Genomic DNA, 15,746 nt, shown 5'->3' with positions numbered 1-15,746 from the left:
ATCAAATGAGAAACTTTAAGCATTTGTCCTTGAAAAATCTGTTCATAAAATAAAAACAAGAGGGCAGATATTGAAATGTAAGATGTGTTTCTCTTTACAGGAGGGTGCAGGATTACCTGGTGTTTAAACTGTTCTGCTATGGATATTTCTGTAGCCACAAGGGTGTTCTGATAAGTAGAACCGGTTATATGGATCTAATATATTCTAGAGTAGGATTCTTATTTTCTGGTCTCAATATAATTTCATTTGCAGTTATAGAAATTTGTGGGTAGCAGAAACATTCCCTTTTAAAAATCTTCATAAGCATTTTTTTTTAAAATACAAAGGACAAAATGTAAAACTGTGAAGTATGTAATTTTTTTTAGTCCTTACCTTAGAACTCTGACTCGAAAACATTTTGTATCCCTCATCAAATGAAACTTTGGATACCTTTTTATCATTTACAGATGCTTCTAACTAGAGATCACAAGTACAATTTAATTAGGTGGCCAAGTTTAATAAACTCATTTCTGTTTTGCATTAAGAGAAGTGAAAATTTTGGTAGGGATTCTTTTGATATCTTTTCATTACTGTCTTTATCAGGAATATGTTTATCTTAATGCACAGGACTATAAATCATAAAAAATGAATCTGGCGAACACATGGGGCACATGGTTTCTATTATTTTAAAACTTGCGGATTTACTGACATGCTTTTGAAGGCAAATTATTTTTGAAATAGTGAGAAGGGGGAGGGAAAAGAGACTGGAGTAGATTTTCACAATCATCGTCCATCAAAGTTATATGGAAATAGATTTCATTTATTTTCCAATTTGAAGATTGATTCTTAACGTGAACGGGGTGAAGCAAAGAAAGGAGTCTGCTTCTCTACTGTTTAAGAGCTGTTGTCAGAGGAGTCTCGATTCTGGATTAGAATGATCGTGAACGCTTCCAAAGAGGAATCTAAATAGTGCTATCATTCTTATTGCATCACCGTTCAGCAGTCATTTATTTGAGGTGCTTACAGCTTTAACCTTAGGCTTAATTATGCCTTAATTCTTGTACAGTATTAGGTTAGCAATATTTATAGTGTGTTTAGACTCGTTTGACACCTCACACTTTTGCTTTAATATTTCACTTACAACAAACAAACTTGTGTTTAAGAAAAGCCCGCGAGCCATTCAGAAGAATTGTAGCAACAACCATTTCTTTTTTTGGCTCTTCTACAATTTCATTTTGCTCTTGACAAGTTTTAATACCAGATCTGCATAGGACTGCCTTTGATGCCAAATGCCAAATATCAGTGGGAAAGTGTCCTCTTATGTTTCTAATAGTTAGCACATTTCTGATTTGAGTGTAATTTAAATGGTCTGGTAGTAATGAAACTTTTATTAGGACTATAAAAATTGTTCACTGTATATGAGTAAAATTTTCAGCATCTTTTGTTATAGTTTCATGATTTGAAGAATATTAGTTGTATGCTGTTTAGACCTGATTATTATGTCACGGCATGAAATCTATCAGTGCTTTTCAACAATTGTCTCAATAATTTTTAAAAATTAAGAATTACTTCAGGACAGTTTATGGTTTTCCTCTCATTTTCAGCCAGTGAAAATGATAAATAAATACTTGAAAAACTTCAAAATAACCCTATACAAAAATTCAGTTATAAAAAAGTTTGAGCTTGAACAAGATTGACTTATAATTAAAATCCTGATGATTATTTTAAGGTTAGATTATTTTCTCTAGGAACTTACCAGCATTGCTTTGATAAATTTTAGCCGTCACATCTCTCTCTTATGATAGGTATGAGCTCTAAGACAATAGCACAGAATAATTTGTTTTTATATACCTGCCATTTGAATTTTAGGAACTGAAGCATTCTAGGCGTGAACATACCGTATTATTTGCAAGCGATTCCTTTAGAAGAAGCAGTAGAGTCCAATGCCTGCCAGCATTTATGCACTGACTACTGAAGCCACATTCTGAACTGCTGTGTTCAGCCATATCAACGTGTTCCTAGTCCGTCCTGGTGTAGTAGCTCGCCAGGCCCCACTCCACGCCCAGCTCTGGGGCTCCACAAACCTCCCAGACCCACAGGCTCTCTGTCTTTTTCTTCCCTTCTGTTCTTCACTCAAAACTTACCCCTTTCTTAATATCTCTTACCTTCTCAATTTAGAACCCAGCTTGTTTTGTATGTGAGTCTTTGTTCCTTCTAACTGAGCCCATGCCTGGTGGGAGCAGAAGGAGTAATCAGTGTACTTCCTCCCCCACTTCATTTTCCCTTCTCTCCATTTTCAGGTCCTAGATGTCCTTTACTTGCTTCATTAACGTTCCACACCCATCCTGATATTTAACTTATGAGATGTTCCACTATTTTCCTTCTTATTTTACTAGATTTATCTAGGACAATTCAGAACTTTGTGTCTCTCTCATTGATAAAGAGTGTGGAATACTTTATAGAATATCCAAGGCCAGCTAAGTTCCACAATGTAAATATGCTCATAGTAGTTTAGAGTAGGTATGCTAGAGTTTAATACCACTTGCTATCTATTGAGTGCTTACCAAACATGCCAGTCACTATGTTAAGCGTTGTATAAACATTGTCTCATTAATTCAGTCTTTGTAACCGCTCTAGAAAGTGCAGGTTATAAAACCTTCATTTTGTGGATGAAGACATTAAGGCCCAAAGGTGGCCATGGCTTTCCCGTTGATCACTCAAATAGTGGAAGAGATCTGATGCAAACACAGACTTGTCAGATTCCAGGGCCCAGGTTCTTGGTCACTGTGCTATAACTGCTGTCCATCAGGATAAGCTACGTCATGCTGAGGTTACAGGCAAGTCCAAAACCTCAGTGGCTTAACACAGCAGCAGTTTATTTCTTGTCCTTGCTCACATTGAGTGTGGATCACTGTGGGATTCTGCTGTTGTAGTTGCTGAAGCACCAAGGGTATGGAGGCTTTGTCTCAATATGCAGCACTTCTGCTTGCATTAATTGGCCACAGTTAAGTCACATGGGCACATCTAACTTAAAACTAAGGTCAAGGGAGTAGTGCAGTCCCATCACGTGCCTGGGAGGAGGAGAGGAGAACGGAGATATTTGGGGACAGCCCTAATGATTTATTATATCTGCCTTGATTACTAATTTATTGAGCCACACTTAGTTTTTTTAAAAAGAATCTTTGTGTAAGTCAAATCGTTATTAATATGTATAGTTTTCTATCAGTGTAGTGGTTTATGATCATAGCATTCTACATCTTGATCAGTAATGTATGGTATTGCCATTAACTGGTAGCAAAACAATTTAGCCTTTGAAACTTGTTTTAAGGACAAGTAACAGAATAAGCTTTTAATCACTTGATGCTGCAGATCAAACCCTGAGAATTGTGAAAAGCCGTTTATAGTTTCATTATCTTAGTTGTTGTGAATGTTCATTTTTTCCTTCCCTCATTCGTCCTACATAGACCGCTTCCCAATGTTGTGGGTTCTGCAGTGATCTAGGTAGGCATGGGCTCTGCAACTTACATACTCCTAGAGGGAGACAGTTAAAAAGCAGGAAGACAAGCAAGGTAGTTTCTGACAGTGAAAAGTGCTGTGAAGACAATTAAACAAGGTCCCGTGATAAAGGGTGGATGTGGGAGGAGGTTCTCTGGATTACATGGTCAGAGAAGGCTGCTCCAAGTAGGTAACTGATAGGAGAACTGAGACTCAGGTAATAACAAGGAACCAGATAAATACATGAAGATCTGGGGAAAGAAAATTCTAGGCAGAGTGAACACACAGTGCAAAGGCCCTGGGGTGGGAATGAGCTTGGTGATTCAGGAACAGAGAGTAAGCCAGAGGCTAGAGCTTGGCCCCATTAGGGACTCTGGGAGAAGACGGCATTGGTGTGAGAGGCAAGGATGAGGTTTATAGGGCCTAAAGGACCACTGAGCAGTGACACAAGCTGATTTCCATTTTTAGGATATTACTCTTACTGTGCTGTGGAGACTAAACTATAAGGGGGCAAGATTGTGGCAATATATTTGTTTATTATTGAGATAAACACAATATTTTAGGACAGTTTCTTCAGTTGGACAACTTAATGGATCTGCCAGCTTTTGAAAGAGGGTACTTTTTTATATTTCATAACTCATCTTACTGCTGTTCTTTTGAAAGATGGTATATAAGATTTTCTTGTTCTGGGTTCCCATCTGTATATTATTATTGCAGTCCTATTCATTCCTTAACCAAATACAATTTAATGCTATTTCAGTAAACTGAGGCTTATTTGATTTTTTCTCCATTGTTTGCTCCAGAATAGTAGCTTAGTCATGTTTGCACTTCTAAACAAAGAAGAGTTGTTCATAGAATTTTAGAGTGTTTTAATACTTAATGATTCTTGTGCTTGTAACAATTACTATGGTGATGATTATTAGTCTATTGTAGCAATAATGTATATCTTAGTATGAATATACTATAAAATGTCCTTATTCAATAAATGGTGCTGGGAAAATTGGATAGCCACATGCAGAAGAATGAAACAAGCTCCATATCTCTCACCACTCACAAAAATTAATTCAAGATGGATAAATGACTTAAATGTAAGGCATGAAACCATAAGAATTATAGAAGAAAATGTTGGAAAAACTCATCTAGATAATAGCCTAGGCAAAGAATTTATGAAGAAGACCCCAATGGCAATCACAGGAACAAGAATGAATAAATGGGACTTGATTAAAGTAAAAAGCTTTGGCACAGTTAAGGAAATAATCAACAGAGTGAATAGACAACCTACAGAATGGGAGAAAATATTTGTAAGCTATACATCTGATAAAGAGCTAATAACCAGAATCTACAAGGAACTAAAGAAAATCAGCAAGAAAAAATCAAACAACCCCATCAAAAAGTGGTCAAAAGACATGAACAGAAGCTTTTCAAAAGAAGATAGACAAATGGCCAATAAACATGAAAAAATGCTCAACATTACTAATCATCAGGGAAATGCAAATCAAAACCACAATAAGATATCACCTTAACCCTGTTAGAATGGCTTTTATTAAAAAGTACAAAAATAATAGATGTTGGCATGGATGCCGAGAAAAAGAAATGCTTATATGCTATTGGTGGGACTGCAAATTAGTACAACCTCTATGGAAAACAGTATGGAGATACCTCAAAGAACTAAAAGGAGACCTACCATTTGATCCAGCAATCCCACTACTGGGCATTTACCCAAAGGAGAAGAAGTCATTTTATCAAAAAGACACCTACAGGCCGGGCGCGGTGGCTCACACCTGTAATCCTAGCCCTCTGGGAGGCCGAGGTGGGTGGATCGCTCGAGGTCAGGAGTTCGAGACCAGCCTGAGCGAGACCCCGTCTCTACTAAAAATAGAAATAAATTATCTGGACAACTAAAAGTATATATAGAAAAAATTAGCCGGGCATGGTGGCGCATGCCTGTAGTCCCAGCTACTCGGGAGGCTGAGGCAGTAGGATCCCTTAAGCTCAGGAGTTTGAGGTTGCTGTGAGCTAGGCTGATGCCACGGCACTCACTCTAGCCCAGGCAACAAAGTGAGACTCTGTCTCAAAAAAAAAAAAAAAAAAAAAGACACCTACACTTGAATGTTTGTAGCAGCACAATTCACAATTGCAAAGATGTGGAATCAACCCGAAGTGCCCATCAATTCATGAATGAATGAATAATATGTGGTATATGTACATCATGGCGTACTATTCAGCCATAAAAAAATTGAATAAATACCTTTTGCAACCATCTGGATGGAACTGGAGACCATTCTCCTAAGTGAAATATCTAAAGAATGGAAAAACAAATACCACACATACTCACTATGAAATTGGAACTAACTAATAAGCACACATGTGCATAGAGGGAAGCAAAACTTAACTGAAATCAAGCAGGGGGGAGGGGGAGAAGGGGATGGACGAAAACTTACCTAACCCTTACAGTGAACAAACACTATCTGGGTGACAGGCACACTTATAACCATGACTCAAGGATTATAAAAGTGATCCATGTAACTAAAAATATTTGTACCCCCATAATACTTTGAAATAAAAAATGTTCTTGATATTAAAGAATATGGAATATGATCTTTTCTGTCACCTACTGTTGTTTCTCCACTATTAGTTTTGATCAAATCAATATTTAAGAAACTAAATGCTTTAAATAATAGGTTAAAACTGATAGAATAATTTCTGGTAATTCTCTAGGTGAAGAGTGGAAAAGGAGTTACTTATATAAATTTAAATGGAACACCAGTAAAACTTGCTCATTTTTATATATTTTTAAAAGTAAAAACATTTGTACATGTTGACCCTGTAAGATGGTGCTTGCAGCCTTATATAAAAAGAGCCAATGTCAGTGTTATAGAGCAGAGTTACCTTAATAATTGCAGGGGACATTTGCCTAAGGGTGTGGAAGACGCTGATTCTGCAGCCACATGTGCCTGGAGCAGAGGCGGGAGGTAGGGTGAGTGGTCAAAGAGGTATGGGGTCAGCTCCGTGGTCATCGTAAGGACCAGAGTAGATTTTGCCAGGGAGATGGGAAACCTTGGAAGGTTTTGAGTTGGGATTAAAAAAAAAAATCATAATTAAAATTTTTTTCTATTGCAAGGGTATTTTTGTCCTTTAAACTATTTTTTAGTGCATTTAAATTTCATTTTAACATGATTTAAAGATGATAATGTAGAATTTATTTGTTATTTGACATTAAAAATCAGCTTTGAAGTGTAATTTGCATGAAGTAAAACATAACTTTTAATTGTATGAGTTTGACAGATGTGTACGCTTGTGTAACTGCTAACCACTGTCAAGTCATAGGACAATTCCATCACTCCAAGAAGTTCCTTTTTGCCATTCTGCAATTAGTCCTCTCCTACCCCAGGCAACCACTGATCGGCTTTCTGTCCCTATGGATTGGTTTTTCCTATTCTAGGGTTTTGTAGAAATGGAATCATCCAGTACATGCTCTTTTGTGTTTGTCTTTTTGTGGTCAGAGTACTGTTTTTGAGATTCATCTACATTATTGTGTGTATCAGTAGTTCATTCTTTTTGCAGTAGAGGTATTTTATAGGAGACCATCTGACCATCTAGATTAATCTATTTACAGTCCTAATTCTGAAGAATTGGTGAAACCCCTGGATGGCTATCTTTCATTTTAGTTAGTATACCCTCTAATCCTAAAAATATCTATGGTGTAAAAAATTGAAACCATTTTCACTGTTTTAGCATATTATTAATATAGAATTATATTTTTCTAGATACTTATGAATACAAATTTGATTTTTCAGACAAAAAAAGACTTCTGTTATGACTTAAATCTCAATTATTAATAAATATGTGGTTTAGGAAATTAACATGCTGAATGAATAATGATGGCACTTAAAATCTCATTTTGAGTCATGTGTTTTACTAGATAAATTAGCGATTTTTATAAAATCTGGGACTTTGCTTTTGTGAATGAAAATATTAGATCATTTCTGAAATTTGAAAACAAATTAACAACCCAAATAGCATTTTCTTAAATAACTGGAAGGAACTTGTGGCAAGAAGGTTTACCTTTTACGTTGTTCTGATATTAGCATGTTGGTAGAGAAGAAGTTGTAGGATTATTCAGCTCTGCCACCTTTGTTACCTTTTGACTCACTCTCATGTTCAGCTCTGGGTGTGTGACCTTGGGCAAGCCCCTCAACTTCTTCATTTTAGCTTTCTTTTCTGTTAAATAAGGATAGTGATAGTGCCCACCCCACGTGGTCATGGTCAACAGTAAATGAGTTAATAAATGTAAAGCACTTAGGCTAGTGCCTGGCATATCGGAAACACCGTATAAGTTATTATTTATTATCATTATTATTTTCAACCCATAACCAAGTCCTGATTATGCCCTGTCAAATACATTCTAGTCACTGTTACTGCTTGAATTCAGACCCAAACTTCCCTTGTCTGGACCATTACAGAAACCTCCTTACCAGCACTTTCTCTCCCCATCGAACTATTCTCTGCAGACCTTGAGTGCTGTCCTTACAGAACATAAACTGGCCATCCAGGAAGTGAGCAGGGCGAGCCATCACTCTGAGTTCTTGGAATGCCTTCATGGATGAGCTGGGATTTGAACTTGACTTAGAAGGATGCAGAAGATATTGACTGGTCAGAAGAATTGAGGCCAGGAGGACCAGTGGCTGGGGGCATTGCCAGATGAAAGCCTGAACTGAGAAAGACCCAGATGCCTATGTGGGCCAGGGAGGAACTTTAAGAGCAAAATGGGGAGTTTTCTGTGATTTCTTCCAACAGAATTTTTTAAATAAAGCCATGGGTATACCATACAAACCTGTCTGACTTCAAAGGCTGTAGCCCTATGGTTTGCTGCTTTGGATGAAGATAGTTTGAGAAGTTGCAACTCAGTCTCACCAGTAACAGCCTTACTGGGAGGCAGCAGAAAGCTCCTTCTCTTGCTTACCCCTGCCCAATTGTTACCTACCTCCCAGCCCCCCTCATCCTACCCCATTTGTACTTCTCCTTGCCCTGTCCCACCCTTCCAACCACCCCATTTCCATCCCCATCCACACCCCAGTCGCACCTTATATCAGAATCTTCTGGAGAGTGAGAAGGGGAAGCCCACAGGTACCTGATTTTCTTTGCTTCTCTTGAACCTTGAGGGTCTCTGGTTGTAGAGGAATATTGGATTTTATTTAGAATGTTTTTAAAAAGCGCTTTGCATGAGCAGCTTAATAGAATGATTAATGAAGAAGACAGAGGGTTTGGAGAAGTTGCATGTAGAGTAGACCGTGAGCCAGAAAACCTCATCACGTGTCACTCCCCTGCCCAGACCCCTAGTGGTGTCCCTCTGCTCTCTGAATGTGTCCAGCCCTTTTCTCTGGCTTCCAGGGTCTGCAGGTCCCGGTGGCAGTTCCCTCTGCTTTCTCCCTGGCTCACTCTGACCCAGCCACAGTGGCCTCTTTTTGTTCCTGGTCATGGCAACCCTTTCTCTCCTCAGCACTTTCGTTTGGACTGCTCAGGCCTCATGATGTATAATTTCAGGTTTGAAGATGACGATGGCAGTGGGAACTGGAGAAAGGGATCAGATACGACAGATTTTGAAGATTTAACAGCAGCATTTGACTGTCGACCACTCTCTTCCTGGATTCCTTTCCTGGCTTTGCTGACACCACGCACTTGGTGTCCCTTCTGCCTCTGTGATGACTTCTTGAGCTATGACTCTTTTGCTGCTCCTTTTCTTACATTTCACTCTTAGATAAAGGCATCTTGAGGGCTCTGTTCTCTGCTCTTCTCTCATTCTCTGCTTCCTTTGAAGCATCTCTTCCATTCCCATGGACTCCACAACTGGTTTGGTCTGAATCCCTCTTACACCCACCTCTCTGTGCCCAGACCTCCTGGCAGCTGACTGTTCACAGAGACCGCTGCTCTGAGCTGGGCACCCTGTGCCAGGCCAGGTGAAACAGAACCTGCCTGTGCTATGCCCTAAACTTGCCTCTTGTGGAGAGGTAATTAACCAAGCCAACCCTAAGGGCTTACAAAATGCAAACTGCTGCTAGTTGGGAAGTGGTGTAACCCGGGATAGTGGGGACAGGCTTCTAGGAGGCTAAGGTGTCCTCTGAGTAGGGCAGAGGCCTAGAATACAAATGCAAATTGGCATTTAAGTAATCTCTCTTCCTTGCTGTGGTCTTAGCCCCACCACCCTGGGGTTTAGAAAGCAGAGAGTAAGAACTCTCTTCTGCTTTTTTCTCCTTCCCTTGTAGGAGCCCTTACAGGCATTAACAGTAAGTTGTCGCATTTAATACTCTGAAGCCATTGCAACTTATCCCGGTTTATTCTGGTGTATTTTGCTTCTTCTGATTTAGAGATTAGCAGTTAAACCCTTTAAATAAAAGAGACCCTTGTGCCTGTTTTCAGGGAGCAGCCCCCTACAGTTGTACTCAGGAAGAAGGGGAGGCGGGGCATGATGTGTAGATCGAGCCCTCCCCCCTCCACTCTGCTCTTGTCAGTTTTGTCTCTAAGAATCTGGTCCTCTGCTTCACAGCCCTGAGAGGAGACGTAGCAGCAGATTGGAGGCAGGTCAGCTCAGTGCAGCGGTTCTCAAATTGATGTGTGTTATATCTGTGGGTGTTTATCATGTTAGAAATTAAAATACATTTTAAAAACTTTTTATTTTGAAATAACTATAGATTCACAGGAGGTTGCAAACATAGTAGAATTGTGTGTACTCTTCTTCACTCAGCTTTCTCCAGCAGCAACATCTTACATTGCTGCAGAACAATATTGAAACCAGGAAACTGATTTGGTATAATAATGTTGGTTAGACTACAGGCCTTATTCGTAAATCAGAAAATTTTAAAACCCCAAATTAAGCAATGGCACACTTCATTAGCCATCAGAATGATGACATCATCACACATCATAGCCTCCAGAAAACTCCAGTCTGCACACCTGAGAGTGAAGAAGGCAAATAACATCTTAGTGTTGTTATAACAATAGCTCTGACCTTGTGGAGCCCCGAAAGGGATTTCCCAGCGTCCCTGGACTTACGTGGTATGAGACACCACTGGGTTAGTGGTTGAAATGTGGACTCTGGAGTCTGACTGTCTGGATTTTTATCTTGGCTCCACTACTTTAAAACTATGTAGCCTGGGAAGGTTACTCCACAGGGCTGCTCATAGTATTTGGGAGTCCAGACCCCGAAGCCAGATTGTCTGGGTTGGAATTACCTAGCTCTGCCATTTGCTGTGACTATGAGCAAGTTTCAGTTTCGTCTGTAAAATGGGGAACGTAAAAGTACCTATGGCAATTGGTAGTGTAAAGATTAAGTGAGGTGGTACAGAGTGGTTGGGATCGTGTCTGACGTATGCTGAGCGCTCCGTCCTTGTTAGCTGTAATTATTATTGTTGTGAGGATTAAATGAGGTAATGTGTGTAAGGTGATAAGCACAGGTCTTGGCCTAGAGGCAGGAGTAGATATTATACTCCCTAAGCTCCTCACCCCGTCCAGCATGGGAAGGTCATCCTGGGTCAAAGGAAAGGTGTCAGGGGAACACAGTAGAAGGATCCTTCAGAGGCTCCCCCGCAAGGTCAAAACTGGCGAATCAAAATCTTGGTAAGCTTTCTTGTCTTAGGTAGCAGGAACAGAGCAGTTCGTCTAGCCAGTGGGCTTCATGGGGCGGGAGCCTTGATCAGCTTTTAAGTGTTGTGTCCTCACTGCCCAGCACAGACCCAGGCCTGAGCAGGCACGGGGGAAGTATTTGTAATGATTGGTGGGCTGAGTGAAGGAGAGGGGCTTTGGCCATTAATTGGGGAAGGGAGGGAATAGTGACTTTCTTTAAGTTTGAGGTAGAAAGTTGGAAACATCAGATTAATGAGATCAATTAATAGTTAATAACTAACTTATTAAATTAACTTAAATTTAACACATTAAATTTAATGCCTGCTATTTCAGATCCATTCGTTGATACATGTTAGGAGACTGTACTTCATTAAGCAGTCAAATAACAAGTCCTCATTGCAGTCTACCTAATAGGAAAGCAGAGAAGTCCTTTAGCTTCTTCCATACTATCAGTAAGTGTTAAAAACCCCTAAGACAGGAAAGTGCCTCTATGCAGGGGCAGCAAGGATGGGGGTGCTGGGAGACGTGGCCACAAAGCAAAGGGCCTCCTAGCGCGGCTCTGGGTCGGGTGCCTGGCTGAGCTTGTGCTTAGCGCTCTGCCTGGTGGGTCTCCTCCACTCATTGTAGAGGGGCAAACGGGCATGCTTCTCTCTCAGCCTTACCCCTGCCTGCCCCTCCCACCTCAGCCCTAGCGGCATCTCTCACCTTCTCTGCTTCGGACACATTGGTCTTTTTGTCCTTATGCTCTGTGAGCCCACCAGGTTTCCCCCAACTTGGGATTTGGTCCTTGTTTTCCTCTTGGCATGTTTCCCCCGTATTGTCACACCGTTCCCTTTCTAGTCCTAAGCACTCTGTCTGAAACGACACCTCTTCCCATCTCCATTGCTGTGTCCCCTTTCTGTGCTTGATTTTTCTACGGAGCCTCAGGCATTGTAGTATTTGATTTTGTCTGCGCTCCTCACTGGAGGGATGGATTATCGAGAACATTGCTGGCCCACAGGAGGACTCAGAAATATTTTAATAAATTAATTGAGTAGATGCTGCAACTTCTTTTAGATAAGATCGATCCGGGAAGTAATCCCAGGATCAGATTGTGATTCTTCAGTGTAAGAACCAAGATGACCCTGTTTAGAGCATGATTTTACATGTAATACCATCTGGATATGTGTAAAAAAAGGAGATCCAGTTTGTGAGTATGTGGGCAGAGAATTTTTTTTTTTAACGTTCTTTTGTTCTAAAGGTTTACTTGTAAATTGGTTGCTTGGAATTGAGAGCATATCATATTTTCTAAAAAAGGATTCTTACATTGACCCAGAAGAATACTTCAGATTCAATAAATCAGGCACATGTCAAGAAAATACTGACCCTGCTATTTTATTTACTTATTTATTTCTATCCCTCGCTTTTCCCAAAAAAAGCTTTAAGTTAGCTTACAAAGAGTCTTGTAGTCTTTCAGGTATTTAAGTGACACCAAACATTCCAGGCCTACTGCTGAGCACGGGGACCGCAGCGCTGAACGAGATAGACACATCTGTCTTCACTGCACCCTCCGGGGAGGCACACGTGACACACAGAGTTACACAAATAATTATTTAAAATTCTCATAAGAACTATGAAGGAGAAATAAGGAAGAAGAGAGGAGGGTTCTATTTAAGAAGGCCAACCCACGGGCCTACCTTCTTCTACTTCTAGAATCATTGCTTTTCTAGAAACGTTTCAGGCAATGTGCAGCCACAGCCACTGCAGTAGAGATTCCAACAGCCAGAGAGGTGGGAGGGGCCTGGGGCTGCTCCGAATCTGGATTGGGATGCTGTGAATTGAGGTCCTCCTACTGTAGGTGAGTCCCATCGGAGTATGAAGGACACTATCATAACAGGAAAAGCTTTCCTCTACGAGGTTAATGAATCCAAATTAAAAATAGTGGGTTAACCTGAAGCAGGCAAACGCATAGGAATTTTTCTTTCGTTTTCCTGTGGTAGCTCTGCCAGGTCCTTTATATTCTTGAGTGTTTCAGATATTTTATGTGGTTTCCAATTTATACTCATTACAAATTTCCAGTGGGAATGAGCATTCCTGCCTTAGGTACCATCCTGCTGACATTTCCATGGAGGTCTGGAAGTTTTAGGGCAGATGTTCTCAGATTATATTCTAGCAGAAACCCCACAGTGGTTACTAGTTTAGGCTGTAGAGTCAGACAGGTTCAGATCTAGGCCTTGAGCAATTTCGGCAATGTCCCTAAGCTTCAGTTTCCTCCTCTGTGTGTGTGGGGAGGCTGTTGAAGTACTCTGTCAAGCATGTAAGATGGTTAGCACAATGTCTAGCACTGAGGAAGTTCTCAGTAAGTATTTGTTATTAGTGTTTCTGTAACAGTGCCTGGATGTATCAGTTTAGGTTCACAGACAGGCTGTCTTTTCAAAGTGCTATGCTTCTAGGGAGGTTAAATGGTGTACGTCTTTGCTTAGGGTCCCATCTGAGAAAGGAGAAGAAAACTCCATTTTACTGTACTAAATGGCCATGCTGATAGGACTCATAACTCTGGCTAATACTTATTAATTGATACTACTAATTTATCAGTGTTGTGAAATAATCATTATGTAGGCTAGGATACAATTTAATACCCTTCTTCCTTTTGGAAAAAAATTGTTCACATTTCCAAAAATCCAGCTAATAGATTAAAATTTTAAAACTGGAGATACTATATTTAGAAGTGAGAAATGTCTATGCTTAATTTATTTACACTTTGGCTAATTAAAAGTACCACAAGACCGTTTTCTGGGGTGAATTTGATACTCCTGTGTTTTGGATAGCATTTTGGGGGTTTTGTCAGGACAAAGGTGTAAATCAAGCGGGAACCAAACGTTGTGCCTCTGAGGTGTGTGCACTGTTGGCTTGGCCCTGAGATGAAGCCGGAGACAACCGTCTGTGGGTGCCCTCTCTCAGGGTTTCCAGCTGAAGTAGGCCAGGGCGTAGGCGACTGTGTTCGTAATCACTGTGGGGTTTATTTCTCTTGAAGCAGCCTGTGGACATTAAAAAAACCCCAAAATTGAAATGCTAGGAATATGCAAATTTAGATGGTATTCTTTTCTTGGTACATAATATTCTTTAAACCTATAAGAGTTTCATTGTTTTGGGAAAAAATAATCATTTTAGCTTAGAGTTTGCTTTTTGCCTATGTTGGTTCCTTTGAAAGTCTTTGAGAAATGTTTCCCTTTGCAGTGAAATAAAACACACTCAGACCACAAAACCTACCGTTCTTAGCAGCGTCATGATATGCACATCAGTGCTTTAGGGTATATGTGGTACTTACTAGACACTTGGTTTTCTTTGATTTGAAAGTTGTTTTTAAAATAACAGTCATGTTATACCAGTTGGCTCAGATCTCTCTCTTCCTTACATACGTACATATCTTATAGTATTATTATTTCTTAGGATTACAATGAATTCCAGCCTCAACTTTGATAAGTAATTGTATAAAATGCTCTATTTTTTAGTGATTTTCTGATATCGTGGTGACTGCTGTTTAGTGACTTGGTAAACAGTGGTAAATTACTGCTTCCTGGAAAGGTTGCATTTCCAGTGAGGGACAACAGTAAGTTGTAAAATAAATAAATAAATAAATAAAACCCAGTAAGTTGTAGTGTTGCTCTGCTCTTAGGTGGAATGTTCAAGCCCTGGTCAAGTTGGGGGTTGTTGCTGGGGGGATGCACGGATGGGGCAGGATGGGACTGCCAGGATGGCCTTCACGGTGTGTGCTTGGAAGTATGCATTTAAGTGGGGAATATTGATTTTTATTTTCTAAAAGTGCTAACGTGCAGATGGGTAGCCTTTGATTTAAAAGTAAGCCTAAGCTGTATTTTGCTGCCAGATTCTATTTGAGTTTAAAGCAATATGATGCCAGAGATTTTTATATTTTAGAAATGGCTACAGGTGGCTGGAACAAAATAGATTAACACAGACATGCTTGGAGATTGCAGTGGCTTCCTTTGGACACTCACAAACAAGCATCAAAGCAGCTCCTGAACTGCTTGACATCACAATTTTTAATAAGTGCTTTGGCCTGGCTTGCCAGCTACAGGTTTCCGTCATAGTTTTGCATATTTGTGTACTGTACTGGAAAAAAGCCCCGCTGCTTGAGTTTTCTTCCTTTTGCTATAATGATGCTTCTATGTTTTGACTTGTAGAACGCTACTGAGCCTGTGGCAGCCACTGAGACACTGGCCGAGGTACCTGAACACGTGCTGCGAGGACTTCCAGAGGAAGTGAGGCTTTACCCGTCTGCTGTTGACAAGACCCGGATTGGTGAGTGCTCTGGTTGCAGAATGAGAAGCAGCAAAGGGCAGGCCATGCTGAGGCTTTCTGGGCGGCATGTAGGGTCGGGAGTGCACCACAACAGCAACACGTTTACCCCGACTTAGAAGATTGTGTGGTGTTTATGCATTTTCCAGTCAAGAATCCAGGTTGGACATAGATTAGAAAAATAAAACCAGGAACACATACGCACACACACACACACACACACACGTACCCCATCCTTTGTGACTTGCCCAAGTGTCCCCCTCCTCTGAGTCTCCCTGGGCCTCTTCCCACAGAATGTGTTGTTCCCTCCTCTCTGATTTCACCGTGATTTGAGTATAATTATGCTACTATCTTTA

General features: G+C 40.3%; 1 protein-coding gene across 4 annotated transcripts in view; it reads left to right on the top strand.

Moving 5' to 3' along the window:
* The window catches only part of PRDM2 (PR/SET domain 2), a 113,863-nt gene that overhangs the window by 14,882 nt on the left and 83,235 nt on the right, over window positions 1-15,746 (top strand). For all 4 annotated transcript variants that reach the window (XM_045548675.1, XM_045548676.1, XM_045548677.1 and 1 more), the window contains one exon: window positions 15,276-15,393. In XM_045548675.1, coding sequence (XP_045404631.1) covers window positions 15,276-15,393 — 118 coding nt within the window. The remainder of the gene's footprint in view (window positions 1-15,275; window positions 15,394-15,746) is intronic.

This window comes from Lemur catta, chromosome 3 (assembly GCF_020740605.2).
Source record: "Lemur catta isolate mLemCat1 chromosome 3, mLemCat1.pri, whole genome shotgun sequence".
NCBI classification, from domain to species: Eukaryota; Metazoa; Chordata; class Mammalia; order Primates; family Lemuridae; genus Lemur; species Lemur catta.
This window is presented reverse-complemented; position numbering and strand designations above follow the sequence as displayed.